The sequence below is a fragment of the Eptatretus burgeri genome, chromosome 5 (genome assembly GCF_056783735.1).
Source record: "Eptatretus burgeri isolate ZD-2024b chromosome 5, Ebu_testis_v1, whole genome shotgun sequence".
Lineage (NCBI taxonomy): Eukaryota > Metazoa > Chordata > Myxini > Myxiniformes > Myxinidae > Eptatretus > Eptatretus burgeri.
The window spans coordinates 5,062,191-5,079,936 of NC_140965.1; the positions used below are offsets into that span (position 1 = coordinate 5,062,191).

General features: G+C 43.2%; 2 protein-coding genes across 5 annotated transcripts in view; one reads left to right on the forward strand and one right to left on the reverse strand.

Annotated features, from left to right (window-relative positions):
- The window catches only part of RPL23A (ribosomal protein L23a), a 16,002-nt gene extending 15,941 nt beyond the window's left edge, over positions 1 to 61 (forward strand). The window contains exon 5 of the mRNA XM_085880495.1: positions 8 to 61. Coding sequence (XP_085736621.1) covers positions 8 to 22 — 15 coding nt within the window. The 3' untranslated portion in view covers positions 23 to 61. The remainder of the gene's footprint in view (positions 1 to 7) is intronic.
- A 61-nt stretch (positions 62 to 122) lies between these two features.
- Positions 123 to 17,746, reverse strand: part of APPBP2 (amyloid beta precursor protein binding protein 2) — a 51,295-nt gene continuing 33,671 nt past the window's right edge. For 2 of the 4 annotated variants that reach the window (XM_085880461.1, XM_085880459.1), the window contains exons 3-14: positions 15,870 to 15,951; positions 11,250 to 11,401; positions 10,950 to 11,073; positions 10,587 to 10,755; positions 9,373 to 9,462; positions 9,142 to 9,209; positions 8,956 to 9,061; positions 5,264 to 5,388; positions 5,056 to 5,141; positions 2,066 to 2,256; positions 1,625 to 1,790; positions 123 to 1,519 (exon numbers count right to left, since the gene is read on the reverse strand). In XM_085880461.1, coding sequence (XP_085736587.1) covers positions 1,290 to 1,519; positions 1,625 to 1,790; positions 2,066 to 2,256; positions 5,056 to 5,141; positions 5,264 to 5,388; positions 8,956 to 9,061; positions 9,142 to 9,209; positions 9,373 to 9,462; positions 10,587 to 10,755; positions 10,950 to 11,073; positions 11,250 to 11,401; positions 15,870 to 15,951 — 1,589 coding nt within the window. In that variant the 3' untranslated portion in view covers positions 123 to 1,289. The remainder of the gene's footprint in view (positions 1,520 to 1,624; positions 1,791 to 2,065; positions 2,257 to 5,055; positions 5,142 to 5,263; positions 5,389 to 8,955; positions 9,062 to 9,141; positions 9,210 to 9,372; positions 9,463 to 10,586; positions 10,756 to 10,949; positions 11,074 to 11,249; positions 11,402 to 15,869; positions 15,952 to 17,746) is intronic. The other 2 variants (XM_085880458.1, XM_085880460.1) reach the window with 1 other exon arrangement.

Consider the following 17,746-nt stretch of genomic DNA (forward strand, 5'->3'; position numbering starts at 1 on the left):
TTTGCAGATTGGCATTATCTGAGCTGTTTTGTTACAGAAAATAAATCTGGTTGGCATCGAACTGTTTGCTTGTACTTGATTTAAGGCACATTTAAAGGTACTGATTAGACCGTAGCCAAAGAGCTTGTTTAATGGTTTATTTTTACCTTTCTTTTTCTTTTTTAAATCAAAACCAATGCAACGGGGGTGCAAACAACTTGTTTGAGGCAGCATGATTTAATTAAAAAGTTAACCTTGATTGTACCAACAGCCGGGTCGTTTCCACTGGCAGCTGGTAAATGTAAATCTGCGTGCTTTAAACTTAAACCAACTGACTTCACAAGGATGGGTTGTCGCGATTGTACAGGCACACCTGTGTTGCACCAAGCTGCATGACGAGGTGGGCCAAGCAGGTGATAAAACAGGACGAGGCCATTTTGAATGGATTATGGGAGTTATGCAAATTGGTCACAGTTGATGATGACTGGAGACAAGTTGTTTCCATAAGAATCCGGTCGAAGCAACACCCACAGGATGGACCGAGTACACACATGCACATCCTTACAGCAAGTGGATGATCTGGCTAATATCACAGCTAGACAAAAATGCATTCCATGTTACATTTTAAACATTTACTGTAACCAAACTTCTGAGAGAAAGACTGGACAATCAAACCATTCAACCTGTCGTAACATCATCAATATCTGCAACTGTTCAGTCATTTCCACAATGCTTTTGCACCATGGTGATGTTACGATGTTTCATGTAAACCGTCTGTTGGAATCTATGTAGTGTTTAAAATAATAGGCCCACTACAACCAGATGACTTATTGCAACCAATTTTTTTTTTACCTGTTCCCCAAAACGTTGTGGTGTGGTTCAGCATTTGACACGAGTTCATCGGTACTCAAACGATATGCTTTGGGGTGGGTGGCTTGTTGATCAGCTGGAGAGATGACAAGCTGAATTTAAATGTAGTTCAACTTAAAGGACCACTGATCTTGCTCGGCCTCGCAACCATGAAAATTAATATCTCAAATCGAGTCCACAAGCACCAAGAGTGGGGGGGGAAGAAAACCGAGCAGTTGTTGGAAATGAGTTTGGACATTTAAGAAATCGAACACCATACGGTATGTCGGAGGAGACGGGAGCTTCCCTGTAACGCGAGAGTCCAAGGACTGCTCAAAGCAAGTCAGTCTCGAGTCGGTGACCCAGAAATTGTCCACTTCCAGGACTCGCCCACAAATTGGGAACCCAGACTTGCCGGCAAAGATCTGGCTTCATGAAACGGATCCATCCATTTGCATAACTTAGCGTTTGAGGAAGGAAAGGATGACCATTTGTGTTGATTGCTCGGCTCTTGTAACTTCTTCCAGTGCGTTTGTGACTTCAAACTGATGGTCACGTAGCCGATTCCAGTTGGCCAGGACTTCATGGTATTCAAACACTTTCGGCAGGTTCCCCACAGAATTGTAGAGCTTTATAAGGCCCCGGTAGTCGTACTCGAGACCACTGTATCCTTCACCAAACAGTTTCTTTCCTGGGAGGAGGAAGGGGTTTTGGGGGGGAAATGAAGTACAAATCAGAAGCATGGTTATATCATAATGTAGGGTTAAGGTGTAACAATGGGTAATAAACTAGTTACCAATGGCAATGGAACGCAGGTAGAGATGTTCTGCCTGCCCATACTGGCGCATGTCATAGTTGTACAGCGAAGCGAGATGTCCAACCGACAATGCCACCTCGTAGTCTTCCTGCCCGAGGAGCTGTTCCTTTATTTGGATTGCCTTCACGTGCATCTCTTCCGCTTCCTGGATGAAGTGTCAAATTACGAACAGGTATGAGAATTTCTCATCATTACGGAAGCTTTTACAACACTTGTTTCAGGGAGCTGAATGAAATTTCACAAACCAATGGAACAATCCTGATTTGTAACATATTACGAGTCACCTGCGTGAATCAGAGACTAAACGTTCAGAAAACGTGGAAATTTCACACTTGCGTTGACTTTGAATCCCGACAAACGTACACGTCATAACGACCTGCTGGAATTCCGTCGATGCTCTTCACGTCGACTGTTACCAACCTTGAATCTGCGCATGGACTGGTAGAGGCGGCCGAGATTGCCATAATGTTTTGCAGTTTGTACGTTTATCTCTCCAAAGGCCTTGCGTGCCAGCTCCAAGGAGGTCAGATGAAGGTCGTGCGCTTCCTGCAGCAAACGCTGCTCGGTCTCCTTGTTGGGGCAATCGATGGCAATCTCCTCCAAAATTAAAGCTGGAAACGAGTAGAAAACCATCTTTTATATTCGAGCAGACGGAAGCAAAAAAAATCTCGCAAAAACGGTGATACATTAACAAATGTGATCAGCAAACATCCACTTGTAAGGGCCCTGTCACACCTTGACGTTTTAGCCAGTGTATGGCAAGGTCTCAAAATGTATGTAAAACGCTGAACTATTAATGTTTTTTTAAAAGTTTTGGCATATAATAACGTGTTAGACGTATGCATAACGCATTAGGAACGTACACAGAACGTTTCAATCACATATAGATAACGTATACCAACGAATGCTGAGCGTGTTGTCGGCGTTCACAACCGATGCCCAACGATAGTCTAACTTATGCATAGCGCGGCAGTGTATCGCCGATGATCACGTGGCGTAGGCTATTCAAATCATAACCGCACTAGACATCGAAGTGTAAAGCCGCTGTCACACCTTGACGTTTTAGCCAGCGTATGCCGACATATGAAAAATTTGCCGAACCAAGCTGGCACACGTCGAATACGTTATGGGTAAGTTTTGTATACGTCGTAGTACGCTGGCATACGTCATAGTACGTTGGTATATGTCGTCATACGCCGAGTACGTCAAGAAATTTTCAGCATGTTGAAAATTTCTCGACGTACTCGGCGTATGACACACGTTCCGCATCCGCTGGCCATAAGTTGTTGACACACGTTACTCATAAGTCAAAACATGTCGAGGTAATGTTTAGCGTACCCGAAACTTATTTCTAACCTATGAGTAACGTGTTGTAGGCACGTTACACGATCGTTGCACACACGTCGAGGCACGTTACGCGATCGTTGACACACGTCACTCATAAGTCGAAACACGTTGAGGTAATGGTTAGCGTCAGTGTTCCAGACTCCCTGGTTTTTTGGGGTTTTTTTCTTTTTCTTCGGTATGACGGTGATGTTAACACTTCGATTTCTAGTGCGATTATGATTTAAATCGTTGAGCGGCAGCCTATGAATTATATTATATTATAACCGCACTAGAAATCGAAGTGTTAACATCAGTCATACCAAAGAAAAAAAAAACAAACAAACAAAAAAAAAAACAGGGAGTCTGGAACACTTACGCTAACCATTACATTGATGTGTTTCGACTTATGAGTAATGTACAAGTAACGTGTGTCAACGATCGCGTAACGTGCCTACAACACGTTACTCATAGGTTAGAAATAAGTTTCGGGTACGCTAAACATTACCTCGAGGTGTTTTGACTTATGAGTAACTTACAAGTAACGTGTGTCAACAATCGTGTAACGTGCCTACAACTTATGGCCAGCGTTATGCGGAACGTGCGAGTCATACGCTGGCATACGTCGAAAAATTTCAAGCATGGAAAATTTGTCTAACACCTCGGCGTACTACGACGTATGCCAGCGTGCTCTTAACGTATACAAACTTACCCATAACGTATTCGACGTGTGCCAGCGTTTTAGCCAAATTTTGCATACATCAGGCATACGCTGACTAAAACGTCAAGGTGTGACAGGGCCTTGACTCTCACCTTGATTAAACGAGCTTATCTGACTATTAAATAGTAACTGGACAAGACCGAGCAATGAACGAAAGACTAGGACTTGGTTGCATTCCTTCCTCAACTGAATAATTGGTCAAATGTCAGAACTTCGTCGTGTGCGTGCGTGCGTGCGTGCGTTGTGAAAAGGGATCGTAAAACTCAATCCGTAAAACCCCTGAGTGTCACGCTGGGAAGAGTGCTGCTCCTGGACCTCATGTTCAATTGTACATTGTATGCCACCACAATATTGGTACAACTCCCAAAAATACTTATTCTGCATTTCTACAATTACAATGTTCAGAGCTAAGGGAATGAGGAAAGGTAAGTGGACATAGAAAACAAAAGTTTATATCACAATAAGAAACCAAAGGCATTAACATATGTCCAACAACAAGGTGCGGAGAGAGCACACATACCTTTGAGCTGTCAAATTTGGGTTTGATTCCCACCCAACTATAAACTGTCGGGTTGGTGCTTCGTAGGCAGGGCATCACAAAGTCTGTCATCCCTCAGGTGGCTGTTAAGCCGGGTATCCTATCTACTAGCATTAGTTGGTGGGCGTTAAAGACCCCACGGTACCTTTTGTGAAGACAGTTATCGCCAGCACACTGAACAAATCGCCTTACTGGCATTACGGTTCGTGAAAGACGTGGGCCAACAACTTTACCTCGCCGACCTCACAAAAAGGTGGGAATAATTGGTTCATTAAAGAAGAAGTCATGGTCGATGGATTAAATATGCAAGTTGAGAGTGGGGGGGGGGGGGTCAAAGTGGAGTTCACAGAGGGTCGGGAGGTAAGAAGGTAAAGGTAAGAAAGATGGGAGAAGTGGGAAGAATATTGGGTAGGTGAAGGAGAACATGACATTAAGGGGGTGATTGAGGAGAACATATTGGTGGGGGTAACAATGTCTCCTTTTTTAACCTGTACGATGGAGCTGGACCTTAATCCAGCTCCTTGCTTTAACCACCTGTACATCCATCATCCTTTCTACATGTTCAGTCAGGATTACATGAACGATTAATGCAGCATTCACTGTGTTTTTATTTTATCTTTTTCTTACAGAAGCCAAAAAATAGCCTCAACATTCATTTTTCTTCAGAAAATAATATTCCGGCTGGAGTGGTAATCATTAAACGAAAAAATGAAATAGATTGTTATTTTGAAACGGTTAATGGATTTGAAGCCAGGTCAATTCCTCTCTGAATGTCTAAAGCCAGGTCGAGCAAATAAATGACTTCTTTTGACGAACTCTCTTACTGACCTTTGACCCGTTTTGAGGAAGCAAGGAGCAGGTGGTCTTCTGGGAGGATGTGTGTGATTATTTCAATTGCTCTTTCCGCATGAAATCTGTGCACAAATTCAACGCTTTAAAAGAGCAAAGCATCCAAGTTGTCACCTTCAATTACATTGATTTTGGGGGAGGGGTAGTAGGTCGAGTAGTTATGGTGTGGAAGTGTTGAAGACCTCACCGTGCATTATCGAACTTTCCCGAGCTGTACTGATGCACGTATGACGAGTAGGCCAGATCTTCGTGAGCGATTGCCACATGGATGTTGTTGCCGCCGAACACCGACTGCCTTATGTCCAGGGCCGCCTGTGGTACATACATACCAGAGCATCGCATATCAGTCCTGGTGCCAAAAAATACATCTTATAGATACCGAGGCAGAGAGAAACTCGTACAGTGAATGGAAGACGAGTGAATTTGCTCCAAGATTCAAAAAAAAAAATAGTCAACTTAATAGAAAATCTGTTGATATACTACTGTATTGTGACAAAAATGAAGTCAATAAGGGTAAAACAATAGCATAGAGTAGGGTTTATTAAAAGTCACGTAACCCCGTACAGGGGAAGGCCCAGAGGCATGCATTCGGCTTTTGTCCTCCTAAAATCAGCCCCCAGTAACTTTTTTCATGCTTACCCCTCTCTTTGGCTACTAACAGCCCGTGGGGACCCCAATGCCTCTTTTTGTTGCATTGTTTGTTGATAAATATTTTTTATTTTGAGATTCTAAGAACGAGGAAACAATGTATGCGCGACACAAAGATATTGCAGGGGAACCGTATACAAAACTAGAGTTCATCGAACACGTTACCCCGCTCAGTCTTGAGGAACAAAGACGTGGGCGGGGTCTGCAAGTGGCAAATGATTGGTCGAGATGATGTAAAATGCCGTAATAATTTGTCAAAGTACTGCTAAATGGAAGGTTTTTGAAAATGCCAAGAAGGCGATTTGTGTTCTGCAATGTTCAAGTATATAGTATTCAATGTAAATAAAATGAAGATTTTAAAGGTTGGAGAAAAATTCTTTTGGAAGTTTACCGCCGTTGATGCGTCTTTTACACCACCTTATTTAACACGGTACATGAGTTCTTCGTACCTGTTGATTGCGTCCTTTATGACGGCCTTAAAAATGGTAACTTTCCTGTTTGGAACGATTTTAAATTTTGTTTGGCAGACAGTAAAACAAATTATCTCACTCCTCTCTGCGCATGTGCGATCAGGACGTCCTGTAAAACGTAAAGTACTGTGAGATAACAAACTTGTCTTCCTTTTCATGGTCTGATTTGTGTTAAAAATATAACATTTAATTTAGATAAGTTGTTCCTCGATCATAAACTGATGTCTATAAATTGACAGATGGACAAAGTGAACCAATTCGTAACCCCACTTTCCGCTTCACGTGCACCGGGTAATTATAAACACAAAACAAACAGATAGATAGAGGGAACCCCAGATACCAAATACATCTAATACACACAAGTGCGTGCATTATAAGTGATGGTTGACACAGGCTGTGGATCTGTGACCCAACAATCACGCTGCCTAATGTGGAAACACCAATAAGTTGAAGCCCTTCACCCCCCTTCTTGGAATCCCTCCATATAGACCTGTCACTGTGCAATTATTTAACCTGCCATTGTTCTTGCTAACGGAAGCATGGACACCATCACCAAAAGAAAAAAAGTACATTCATTGTCTGCCTTTCTTGTGCTTGCTGTTCTGTTTCTGTATCTCTTTTATGTCAAGTTAACAATCAGCACTGTGGCAAGTTCGCAGTAACATAGATTCAGTGAGGGTGGATGATGTCACTTTACAGGACCCAATGACAGTGCACCTAGTCTCACCTGGCGAATCGGCAACATCTCGCAACTTGTCCACGTGAAGGAGAGTTCACATTTGCATTGTCTGGGCATTTATCGATGCAAATAATGGGTTTTTTTTGGTTTCGTCCAAGTAAAAAAGTATTTGATCCTGCATTGCCTGGGTCCTTCACGAAAAATATGGAACTTTTTTTCTTTAAAAACAAACAACTTTGTGACCAGTGGTTTGGGAGGAAATCACGTACATGCGTGCGCACACTTCCGGGGGGGGGAGGGGGCGGGAGAGAAATATCGTGAGGGCCCGCAGCATGGCCCAAGCTGCAGAGAAGTACTTGGAGACCACCAATGGAGTGCTCGCCTTCATGGAGTATGGTGTGAGGCACTATTGCAGCTTCCGCTTATTAATTATTATCCCCCGCCAACCAACGAAGTTGGCGGGGGATATAGAAATGGGTTCCGTCCGTCTGTCCGTCACATTTCGTTTCTGGAGGTTAACTACAAATCCCCTCAAAATATATTTACGAAATTTGGTACACATATCAAGCAAGTGGTGAACTGGTGCCTTTTGATATTTAGAGATTTCCCCCAAAAAAATTTCTGTGACTTTCCATGGAAACAAGTTGGGTATTAAGAAATAATTGAGGTTAACCTTTGTTTCCAGAGCATAGTTGCAAAACTATTAACTATTTCTTTATGAAATTTGGGACACACATCAAAAATAAATTGAACTGGTGCCTTTTGCTACTTGTCCTCATTTACTATGGCGGGGGATATCGAAGACTTTGTCTTCAACGGATGCGAGTTATTATTATTAGGTTATTTCTCTGAAATAAGCTCACAGAGTGGGACCCAGTATCCGGTCGTCCATCCATACGCATGTACGTCCGTTAACATTTGAACAAAACATTTTCTCCTCAGGAATTCAGGAAGGGGGGGGGGCATGGCCCCGTCCCCCTCATCCCTCATTCTCACCTGGTGGGGAAATAACCATCAGTCCCCTACAGGGCTATTTTTATTACTAATATTTTCTGTCTTGTTACCCTGCTCATATGAAGCGAAAAGCGGGGTTAAGCAATCGATTCACTTCTGTCTCTATCTGTCTGTCCACAAACCTCAGTTTATGATCATGGAACAATGAATGCTCAGGGAGGAGTGAGATTTTAAAAAAATGTTGACTCTGTCTGCCTGCCTGGCCAGTCAAACAAAATTGAAAATCATTCCAAACAGGAAACTTACTGTTTTTAAGGACGTTGTAAAGGACACAAACAAAAGACATGAAGACATCATGCAACGTATTCAGAAGGTGGTGTAAAAGACGCTGCATAAACGGTGGTAAACTTCAGAATTTTTTTCTACAACCTTTAAAATCTTTATTTTATTTAAATTGTATTATGTACTGTACTTGAACAGTGAAGAACGCAAATAACCTTTTGACACTTTTAAAACCATTCCGTTTAGCAGCACTTGGACAAAATATTACGGCATTTTATATCATCTTGACCAATGAAATTTTCCGCTCGTCGACCCCGCCCATGTCCTTATTTCTCAGGACTGTGTGGGTTGAGGTGTTCTAAGGACACGGTGTTGACCTCCCCCCCCCAAAAATAGGTATTTGCTTTCTTCTCTGAAACGCACAATTTAGATGAAACTAAAACTAACAATGATATTATCACCAAACCTTGTAGAACATCTGTAGACAAAGGCCTCCTGATGCCTTGCAAATCCCATCAAAAAATTGCATATCAAGAAGGTCAATTTAAAGGTCATGATTCCAAGATCGCTACTTTTGACTTCTCAAAAAGTATTCACTCGATTTAGATGTAACTAATTGGTTGGAATCATCCCTGCATGTTGCTTTCACAAGTTTGTTCATACCATCGGCTAATTTACATATTTCCAAGCCTATTTGTGGTTCCTTGGTTCTTCCAGGTGAGCCCAGGGTCATTGACCCTATTTTTTTGTTTGACGTACCATTACCCCAGACCCTTAATAGGTGAATCGCAGCACAAGCACACTGGTGCTTGCAAAAAGCACCCGTGACGTTAGGGTGCAGTTTACCTGGTATACGGTGACCGACTGACAAATGTTGTCCACGTTCAGAAGGTAGAATCCGTAATCAAGCAAAGCGTCAGAGTACTTCGGATGTTTCACTCCAAAATGCTCTCTACAAGAAAATGAATAACAGTTAGGGAAAGTGCAGTTAGCCGTGACCGTACCAGTTCTCCATGTCTGTGCGCAACTCACCGTGCCAAGAACACTGCGTGTTTAATAAGCTGTTCCGCACGTTTGAACTCCCGCTTCACGACACATGCCTACACAGCAAAGAAACACAAGGCATGAGGCGTTTTAAAATCATGGCCTCCGATGAATTTATTTTTGCTTTTGCACTGATGACCACGTCGTAGTTCCGACGTTAATTGCCTCTTCCTCGGCAGATTTTATGCAAGAAACACCAAACGATCAACCCAATTCTACCTTTGAAGCTTGCCGTAGAACGTCCACCACGACGCGCACCGGTACGCTAGGCCCAAGCTCCTTCATGGCATGGACACACCATTTGTACGCCTGACCGTACAAAGAAAAGGGTCACACAAAAGGGTCGAACAATGCACCACCACTGAGAGAGTGGGACAAAAGAGATTTGAATTTAACCACACGCTACAGGGCTATTTATTTGTTTATTTATCATTTCTTGCGTTGCCAATTAGTAAACCAACAGTTAACTTCCCTACGTTCTAGTTTCCAAATGTCTTCCGTTCTCTCCTGAAACATACTCTTTGCAGTTGTTTAAACTGATGGCACAACATGTTTTCCAAGATTCGAAGTGATAAAATAGGATGTGTGAAATCACCCAAGAAAGGGAGGCTCCAAATTCGTCCACACAATTTCTCGCACAAACTGTCGATCTCCGGCTCTCGATGTCCACTTTGTGTCAGCTCGCGGCGAATCCGAAGTAGGCACGTGTAAAGAGTCGACAATTTGCCATCTTGTTGAAAGGAATTCTTGCTTCCCTTTTCCAAAAACTGCGGTTCTTTTCGAAAGGAGTATGTCCGATTGTGCGCCAATAAATAAGATGCCAAAATTGTCAATTTTGTGATACACAGCGCATAATCGATTGGCAGGTACATGAGAGCATGTTGCTGCACGCCGAGCACATCACAACTACAACTGTAGACAGCAGACAATGCAAACAGGCTTTATTGTGGCCTATGATCGACACATCAATCTGTGACGATAACTCACACAGAGCTCCACTCACTAAGCGCTGAAGCCAAAATCACAGCAGGATGCACAAAGGATTTCAGAAAGCAGCTGAACAAAATAGTGTTCGAAAACAATTGCGTGAAACACTAATCGGGTGCTCCACAGATGGAGTGAATTCAGTTTCCACAGCGTGTCTTGAGCTGCCGCAAAGTGTGCGGTGGGTTTATGTCCTTTTCACTCACCGAGCGCATTGGATTGCAACTCTGGCTTCTGCCTTTTGTCCATTAGGTAGGAACTCATTCAAATGAGAAAACAAGCTCAGACGTCACATCAACATATATCCATCTAGCTCAAGGTGTTACCGGCAGCCATTTGTTCCACAAGCGCAGTCCCCACACGTGCTCAGTGTGTGTGTTCCACAAGGTGATGGAATCCCCGCACGCGTTATTACTTATAATCCATGGGTAAGTGTTTGAAGGGCTCACCTCATCGTATTGACTCTTGGCAAAGAGAAGGGCACACAGCTCAGCAGTGAGTGCTGCATTCGTGGTTTGCACACCCTGATTCTGCAGGCACAGCAGCAGGTTCTGAGCCGCCACGAACGTATCCTCACCTTGTGCATAACGGCAGTTTCCATTCCGCACGTGCAGCAGTCTGTGAAGTTGTGTTAGGCAGTTAGTAGATTAAGTAAGAGCTAATAGAGGGGGAGGGGAGATGGGGGAAGTGGTATAGCAGAGGTCAGAGACCGATGGGAGAGTGTAAAGGAGTTCGGGGAGGGATGCTGAGCAGGTGAGAGTTGGCTCAAATTACTGGTGGTGTAGGAACGAGAGGGTGACGTGGTTAAACACCTGGTGTAGCAGTCCACAGCAATGTTCATGTGAGCAACATCATTTTGCATTGAGGTTAACTGGAGACATGACAGCATCACTTTCTCTGCATCTCCGTACCAGCCAGCATCAGACAAAAACCCTCCTGCACCACATACAAAAATCGCAACTTGTTATCCGTATACAACACAAACTCGACCACATTGACAACAGCAGCTTGTCTTGTTTGTTTTGTATTATTGATATTATTCGATAGATTATAATCAATGTGGATATTTGGGGATGAGCCCATTTTTTTTAAAACAGCATTTACATACACACCCAGAGCAAGCCCCAGCTGTATGGCTTTGTTTCTGCTCGGTGGCTCAGACTCTGCCATATAAGAGCAGCGGCGGCTGAAAGATTGGGCGAGCACGGAAGCAACCTTCACGCCATGGTCCATCAGAGCCTGGAAGCAATGATGCAGGAGGTGCCTGCACAACACCACATAGGGTCTGAAATCACAGCCTGCAACCACGCAAGGTTCGTCCACACAGTGGATCACACTACTTGAGGAAGGAGTAGATTCAGATTAGCATTTTCAAGAAGCTCCCGACATCAGAGAGCATATCCCAGAAGGAAGAACACTGCTGGCTTGCTTAGCGTATCCATTTGATCCCATGGATTATTGTGCTGGGATCCCAGGTTCAAATTCCACATATTACATTCCAAGTCGATGGCCCACTCCTCTACGACCCACGGATCAATATCTGAATAAGACACTTAATTAAAAAATAACAATAAAAAAAATCGACTATTCATTGAGAGCTCCAATTATGTGCTCTTCACCTGCACGAAATAAACCACAACAAATGTTGACAGAGGTCTGCTAACGGTCGTGAGAAGGAAGGTGAGGTGACACTTCAGGCATGAGTCCTTCTTCAGAACAAGAGGCCTTCACTTCCTCTGGTTTTGAAGAAGTGCACATACCTGATTCGTCGCTTCACCTTCCCTCCCCGGCTGTTAGCAAACCTGTCGACATTCATTTGGGAAAATTGATAGTCCTTGTTTTTCCACTGACGCAAACCGACTCCGGTCCTTATAAGACAAGTTCTGTTGTGCAAGGCTGGCTTAAGTATGTCAGGGTACAATTATTGACTTACCACTCTTACTTCTGGACTTGAAACTTTTGCCCTGTATGTTGTTTTTTTCTACTCCAGTGGTCTTCACCGAACCAGGACTTTTGGTCAAAATGAGGCAAAATCATTGGTCTTCCCTTGGAAGTCGCCATTTTAATTGGCACAACCGATTGTCGGTGGGCATGGAAAATGCCAGGATTTTACTCACGTGCAGCTTTATTGTTGATGTTGAGAGACAAATTACCTCCACCACAAAAGATGGACGGAGGTTGTGTTTTCACTCCTGTATGTTTGTTTCAAAAAGTTGTGGATGGATTTGGATGAAACGGTGGACAGGTTGGCTGTGTGACAAAGACGAATTGATTCGATTTTGGTGACGATCCGGATCCAGATACGAGAATTTTTTTTTTTGTGATTCTTCACCAATGAGAGATAGGGCCAAAAATGATACACAGGTACAGCATATCTCAAAAAGTTAGGATGGGTTACGACAAAACTTGGTGGACAGGTTGGGTGTGGCACAAGGAAAAATTCATTCAATTCTGGTGAAGATCCAGAACGGGATAAGAGAATTAAAAAAAAAATTTTTCAAGTGATTCATCACCCTTGAGAAATAGGACCAAAAACGATATTGTTGCGGATCCGGGGTTTGAGTTCGACCATGAAGGGAAGCATTCGGATTCCTCCCGAACACCCGGTCCTGAGTCAGAACAGATAATTCCGCATGCGGGTGAGTTGCGAAGCAACTACGAACGCCAATTGGTATTGCCAATCAAGTCAAGTCAGGTGTGGGAGCACGTGCCAGAGCAGCGCATCGCTGCATCCACTTTCCGCCGGTACTCCAGGGGCCTACATCTGGTCATCACCCAGGCAAATGTCTGGACCATCCCCATCTCCTCGAAATGCTGATCAACCTGCTGCAACCATAAGGCATGGAGTCGGCAATTTTGGCCTCCACTCACAAAGCTCCCTCGTCGAGAGAATCTGGTGAGCAGGTTCAGCGTCAGGAAAACGAGCCACATGTCCATACAGGCGCAGCTGAAGCTCACGGACTGTGCAGGTAACAAATCTCATTTGAGTCTCGAAGAGACCTGGTACCAAATGAATGAAGTCTCCGGTTCAGATACCTGGTCAGAGTCCATATCTCACATCGGCAGAGCAAGATTGGAAGCACCAAAGACCTGAAGACTCGGACGTTTGTCCTCCCGCACAGGTACCGACAGTGCCACACCCCATGATCCAGGGAATGTATGACTCCCCAGGCCCGAAGCAGACATCCATTGACCTCTGGCTCACAGCCAGCAGAGACATGAATATCACTGCCAAGGTAAGTGAATCTCTCTGTGACCTCAACATCCTCATCACAAACAGGCACAGACAGGATTAGCAGCATTGAAGATGTCATTGAAAGCCTGGATATTCGTTTTGACCCAGGAAACCGGTAATCCCAGCGGCTCTGACTTCTCATTCAGCCCCTCGAGGGACCCAAAAGGATATCCATAATCTCTGTAAAGATGACTGCATCATCTGTGAAATCAAGGTCAGAGATCTTGACATTCCCAAACGATGCACCACAGCTTGATCTCTCCGACATCCTCCACAGAATCCAGTCCATACAAGTACTGAAAAGTGTGGGGACCAATAAACACCCCTATCGAACTCCAGTAACAACTGGAAATAAGTCAGAGATGGAATCACCAGCACTCTCAGTACGAGAGTATCGTCCAGACATCAGAACGATCAGTTTTGGTGGCACCCCACGGACCAAGAATCCTCCAGAGGGCATCCCGATTCACTGAATCGAACGCTTTTCAGAGATCACCATAGGCTGAAAGCAGCTCCTGCCGAAACTCTTACCTGCATTTGCTAAGGACCCAAAGGTATTGTCAATCGTTTTGCTGTCAATTGTTTTGCTGAAGATACGGTCAATCGTTGACCTCTGGTGTAAAGCCTGAGTGCTCTGGACGCAGGTGCTCAAGCAGATGGTGGCGAGCTCCATCAAGAATTATCCGAACAAACACCTTGCCTGGCACTGAGAGCAGTGTCACCCCTTGGTAGTTGGAGTGCTGGCGATCACCCTTCCCTTTCCAGAGAGATCAACAGGGCCCCTCTTCCAGTCAGTTGGGATGATGCCTGTGTTCCAGGCAGAGCACAAAACTGCATGCAACGACACGAGTGCAGCATTTCCACCAGCCCTGAGAAGTTCAGCATGGATGCCACAGATCCCTGGAGCTTTACCCCATTTCAACCGGTTCACCGCAGCCCGTGTTTCCACAAACGAAGGTGGATTACAATTGATTGGAGGGTCAGCAAAAGGGATAGTAACACCCCTGACATCCAACTCAAGAGCTGGTGGATCAGCCTGGTACAGCCACTCAAAGCAATCAAATATTGGGGGTCCCAAAGGTTTTGCCCCAATCCTGTCATCCGGTGTGCTGCCCTGCGAAGGGCAGCTGCACAAGAGGTACTCCCAAGGAGTGGGTTTTCAGATCTCTTTTTGCTTTCGGTATGTTTTGTGGGATGAAGTATTGTATGGTGGCCGGAGTGCAAATCCTGCCACCAACCTCCGAAAACAAGTAACCCAATTGCAGGAGGACGTATGCAGACACAGTTGGACACCACAAATGGATGGCCGCTGGCTCACAAGGGGCTCCTCCGCCCTTTGACAGGTTTTGTTTTTAATCCTGCTGGGTGTTCATATCCATACAAGTGGGTTGAATATACTGATTCTGGCTCACTTTCCCCCATGTTAATGAATGGGGGATTCTCAGGGATTCATTTTTTTTTCCTTAAAAAATAAACCCCCTTTTTATCCCAAGGTATAGTTATTTGTCTCCCCTTTTAACTGAGGGGCACTTTTTAAAAAAATAACCATTGCAATAAGATAAAGATTTGTTCAACAAGTAAAGTCGTAATGTGATTTGTTAAAGGTGATTCTAAAGAAATATCTGAAACATGTAAGCCTCGGGACACTCTTTTTCAAATAACCGATGCATATTGTTTAGCTCACTCATTGAACCTATAAAGATTTGTTCATTCTCAAATTCCTTCAATAGTTTAATTTTCTTTGCACAATAATCCCCATCTAAAATATTTAAAAATAAAACATTTGAATCTTTATATTTTTTGAGATACCCCTTTTGTGCCATTACGAAATGATAAACTTCTCTTAATGCTCTTGTTTGACCACCTCCTGAGCCTCAGATTATTTTTTGCAGAAGCCACGCCCACTTTTCATAAGCCCCGCCCATTTCCATGAGACATTTTTATAAGCCACGCCCTCTTTCCTTTAGCCCTGCCCGTTCTTACTAAGCCCCGCCCACTCTTACATCATTTCCAGTTCATCTCTGACTCAAAGAAATCACTAGAAAATTCTAGAATGTTATGTTTTTGAAAAATTTCCCAACGAAGGCTTGTTTGAGCTTGCCCAGGCAATTTTCAAACAATCCTCCATTTTGAAAAAGGAAACCATAGCAACCAGTCTTTCTGTATCAAAGATTCAAGCCCAGACCTCATTTTAAACATTTTTTTTTCTTTTCATTGAGAATGTAGTGCTGTACTGAGCTTGGAGTTCCTTGGAGTTCTACTACTTGTATGGAACTAAACCTTCAAGTTGATGAACTGGATTCAAACCTCTTATCTATTGAGGTAAGATTTTATTTTCCTATTTTCAGAGTTTGATTGAAGCATATAATAATTTAATAATTAAATCAATTAATTAATACATTATTATTTTCTCTCACAGGAAATTGTATCTGAAATACGAAATGAAAATACTGCTTTTGCCACAACTTGGGGTGAAATTGTTGGCTTGGTTGAAGACCTTGTGAGCGACCAAGACCCACAGAACGAGTTCGTCCTTGATGACCCAACCAAAGAGTTATACCTTGGAGACCAGCAAAATCCTGAAAAAGAGTTTTACAGCAATAGTACTCATTGTGAGTTATCAAGACAATACCCACTGAACAAGTTATACCTTGATGAGCCAGAATACAAGTTTTACCTTGAAGACTCACAAATTTTGAAAAAAAAAAAATCAGTAAATGAGTTCTGCCTTGATGGTTTAAATAACTACCTTGGAGACTCAGGAAAAGGGTTCTGCCAAGATGGTTCTAAATATGGAACCTACCTTGGAGACTCACGAATTTCAGACATTTTGAAAAATGGAGTTTTCCTTGATGATCCACAGTTATACTATGGGAGATCTATCACTGAAACCCATAAAAATTGGAAAAATGGAGTTTTCCTTGATGATCCACAGTTATACGATGGGAGATCAATCACTGAACAACATAAAAATTGGAAAAATGGAGTTTTCCTTGATGATCCACCATTATACTATGTGAGATCTATCACCGAAACCCATAAAAATTGGAAAAATGGAGTTTTCCTTGATGATCCACAGTTATACTATGTGAGATCTATCACCAAAACCCACAATATTTCTGGAAATTGTGATTCTACCTTGGAGTCTTGGATAGATGGTTATATTTTTGGAGACTTGAAATGTGGGTTCTGGCTTGATAACTCACAATGTGATACGTATCTTGGAAACTCAACAGGAATGTGGTTATACCTTGGAGACTTGGAAAGTTGGGTTTATTTTGGAGACTTGAAATGTGGTTTCTACCATTCTTTGGGATCTAAACCTATCGATGTAGTTCTTTGTTGGATGGTGCTTGATGAGAGCAATATCAAGAAAGTTCTGGGAAGAAAGTGCAGGAAAGTTCTTACTCCCCCTTTCTACTTCATCAAACCTGAAAGCCTTAAAAGACAGAATTGGAAGAAGAGAAAAAAACATAAAAAAATATATTGTTAGTTCTGGGAAGAAAGTACAGGAAGGTTCTTACTCCACCTTTCTACTTCATCAAACCTGAAAGTCTTAAAAGACAGAATTGGAAGAAGAGAAAAAGAAAAAAAACATAAAAAATATATATTGTTGAAATACGTATTGAAAAAAAAATACATTGTGATGGGCGAGGGTTGGGTTGGGGTTGAGATTTTGAATGTGAGGGTTGGGGAGTTGGGGTTGAGATTTTGAATGTGAGGGTTCGGGGTGGGGGTTGGGATTTTGAATGTGAAGGTTGGGGTTGAGATTTTGAATGAGGGTTGGGGTTGAGATTTTGAATGTGAGGGTTGGGGTGGGGGTTGAGATTTTGAATGCGAGGGTTTGGGTTGAGATTTTGAATGCGAGGGTTTGGGTTGAGATTTTGAATGAGGGTTGGGGGGTTGGGTTGGGATTTTGAATGTGAGGGTTGGGATTTTGAATGTGAGGGTTGGGGTTGAGATTTTGAATGTGAGGGTTGAGGTTGACATTTTGAATGTGAGGATTGGGGTTGAGATTTTGAATGTGAGGGTTGGGGTTGAGATTTTGAATGTGAGGGTTGGGGTTGAGATTTTGAATGTGAGGGTTGAGGTTGAGCTTTTGAATGTGAGGGTTGGGGTTGAGATTTTGAATGTGAGGGTTGGGGTTGAGATTTTGAATGTGAGGGTTGGGGTTGAGATTTTGAATGTGAGGGTTGGGGATGAGATTTTGAATGTGAGGGTTGGGGTTGAGATTTTGAATGTGAGGATTGGGGTTGAGATTTTGAATGTGAGGGTTGGGGTTGAGATTTTGAATGTGAGGGTTGGGGTTGAGATTTTGAGTGTGAGGGTTGGGGTTGAGATTTTGAATGTGAGGGTTGGGAGACACACACACAC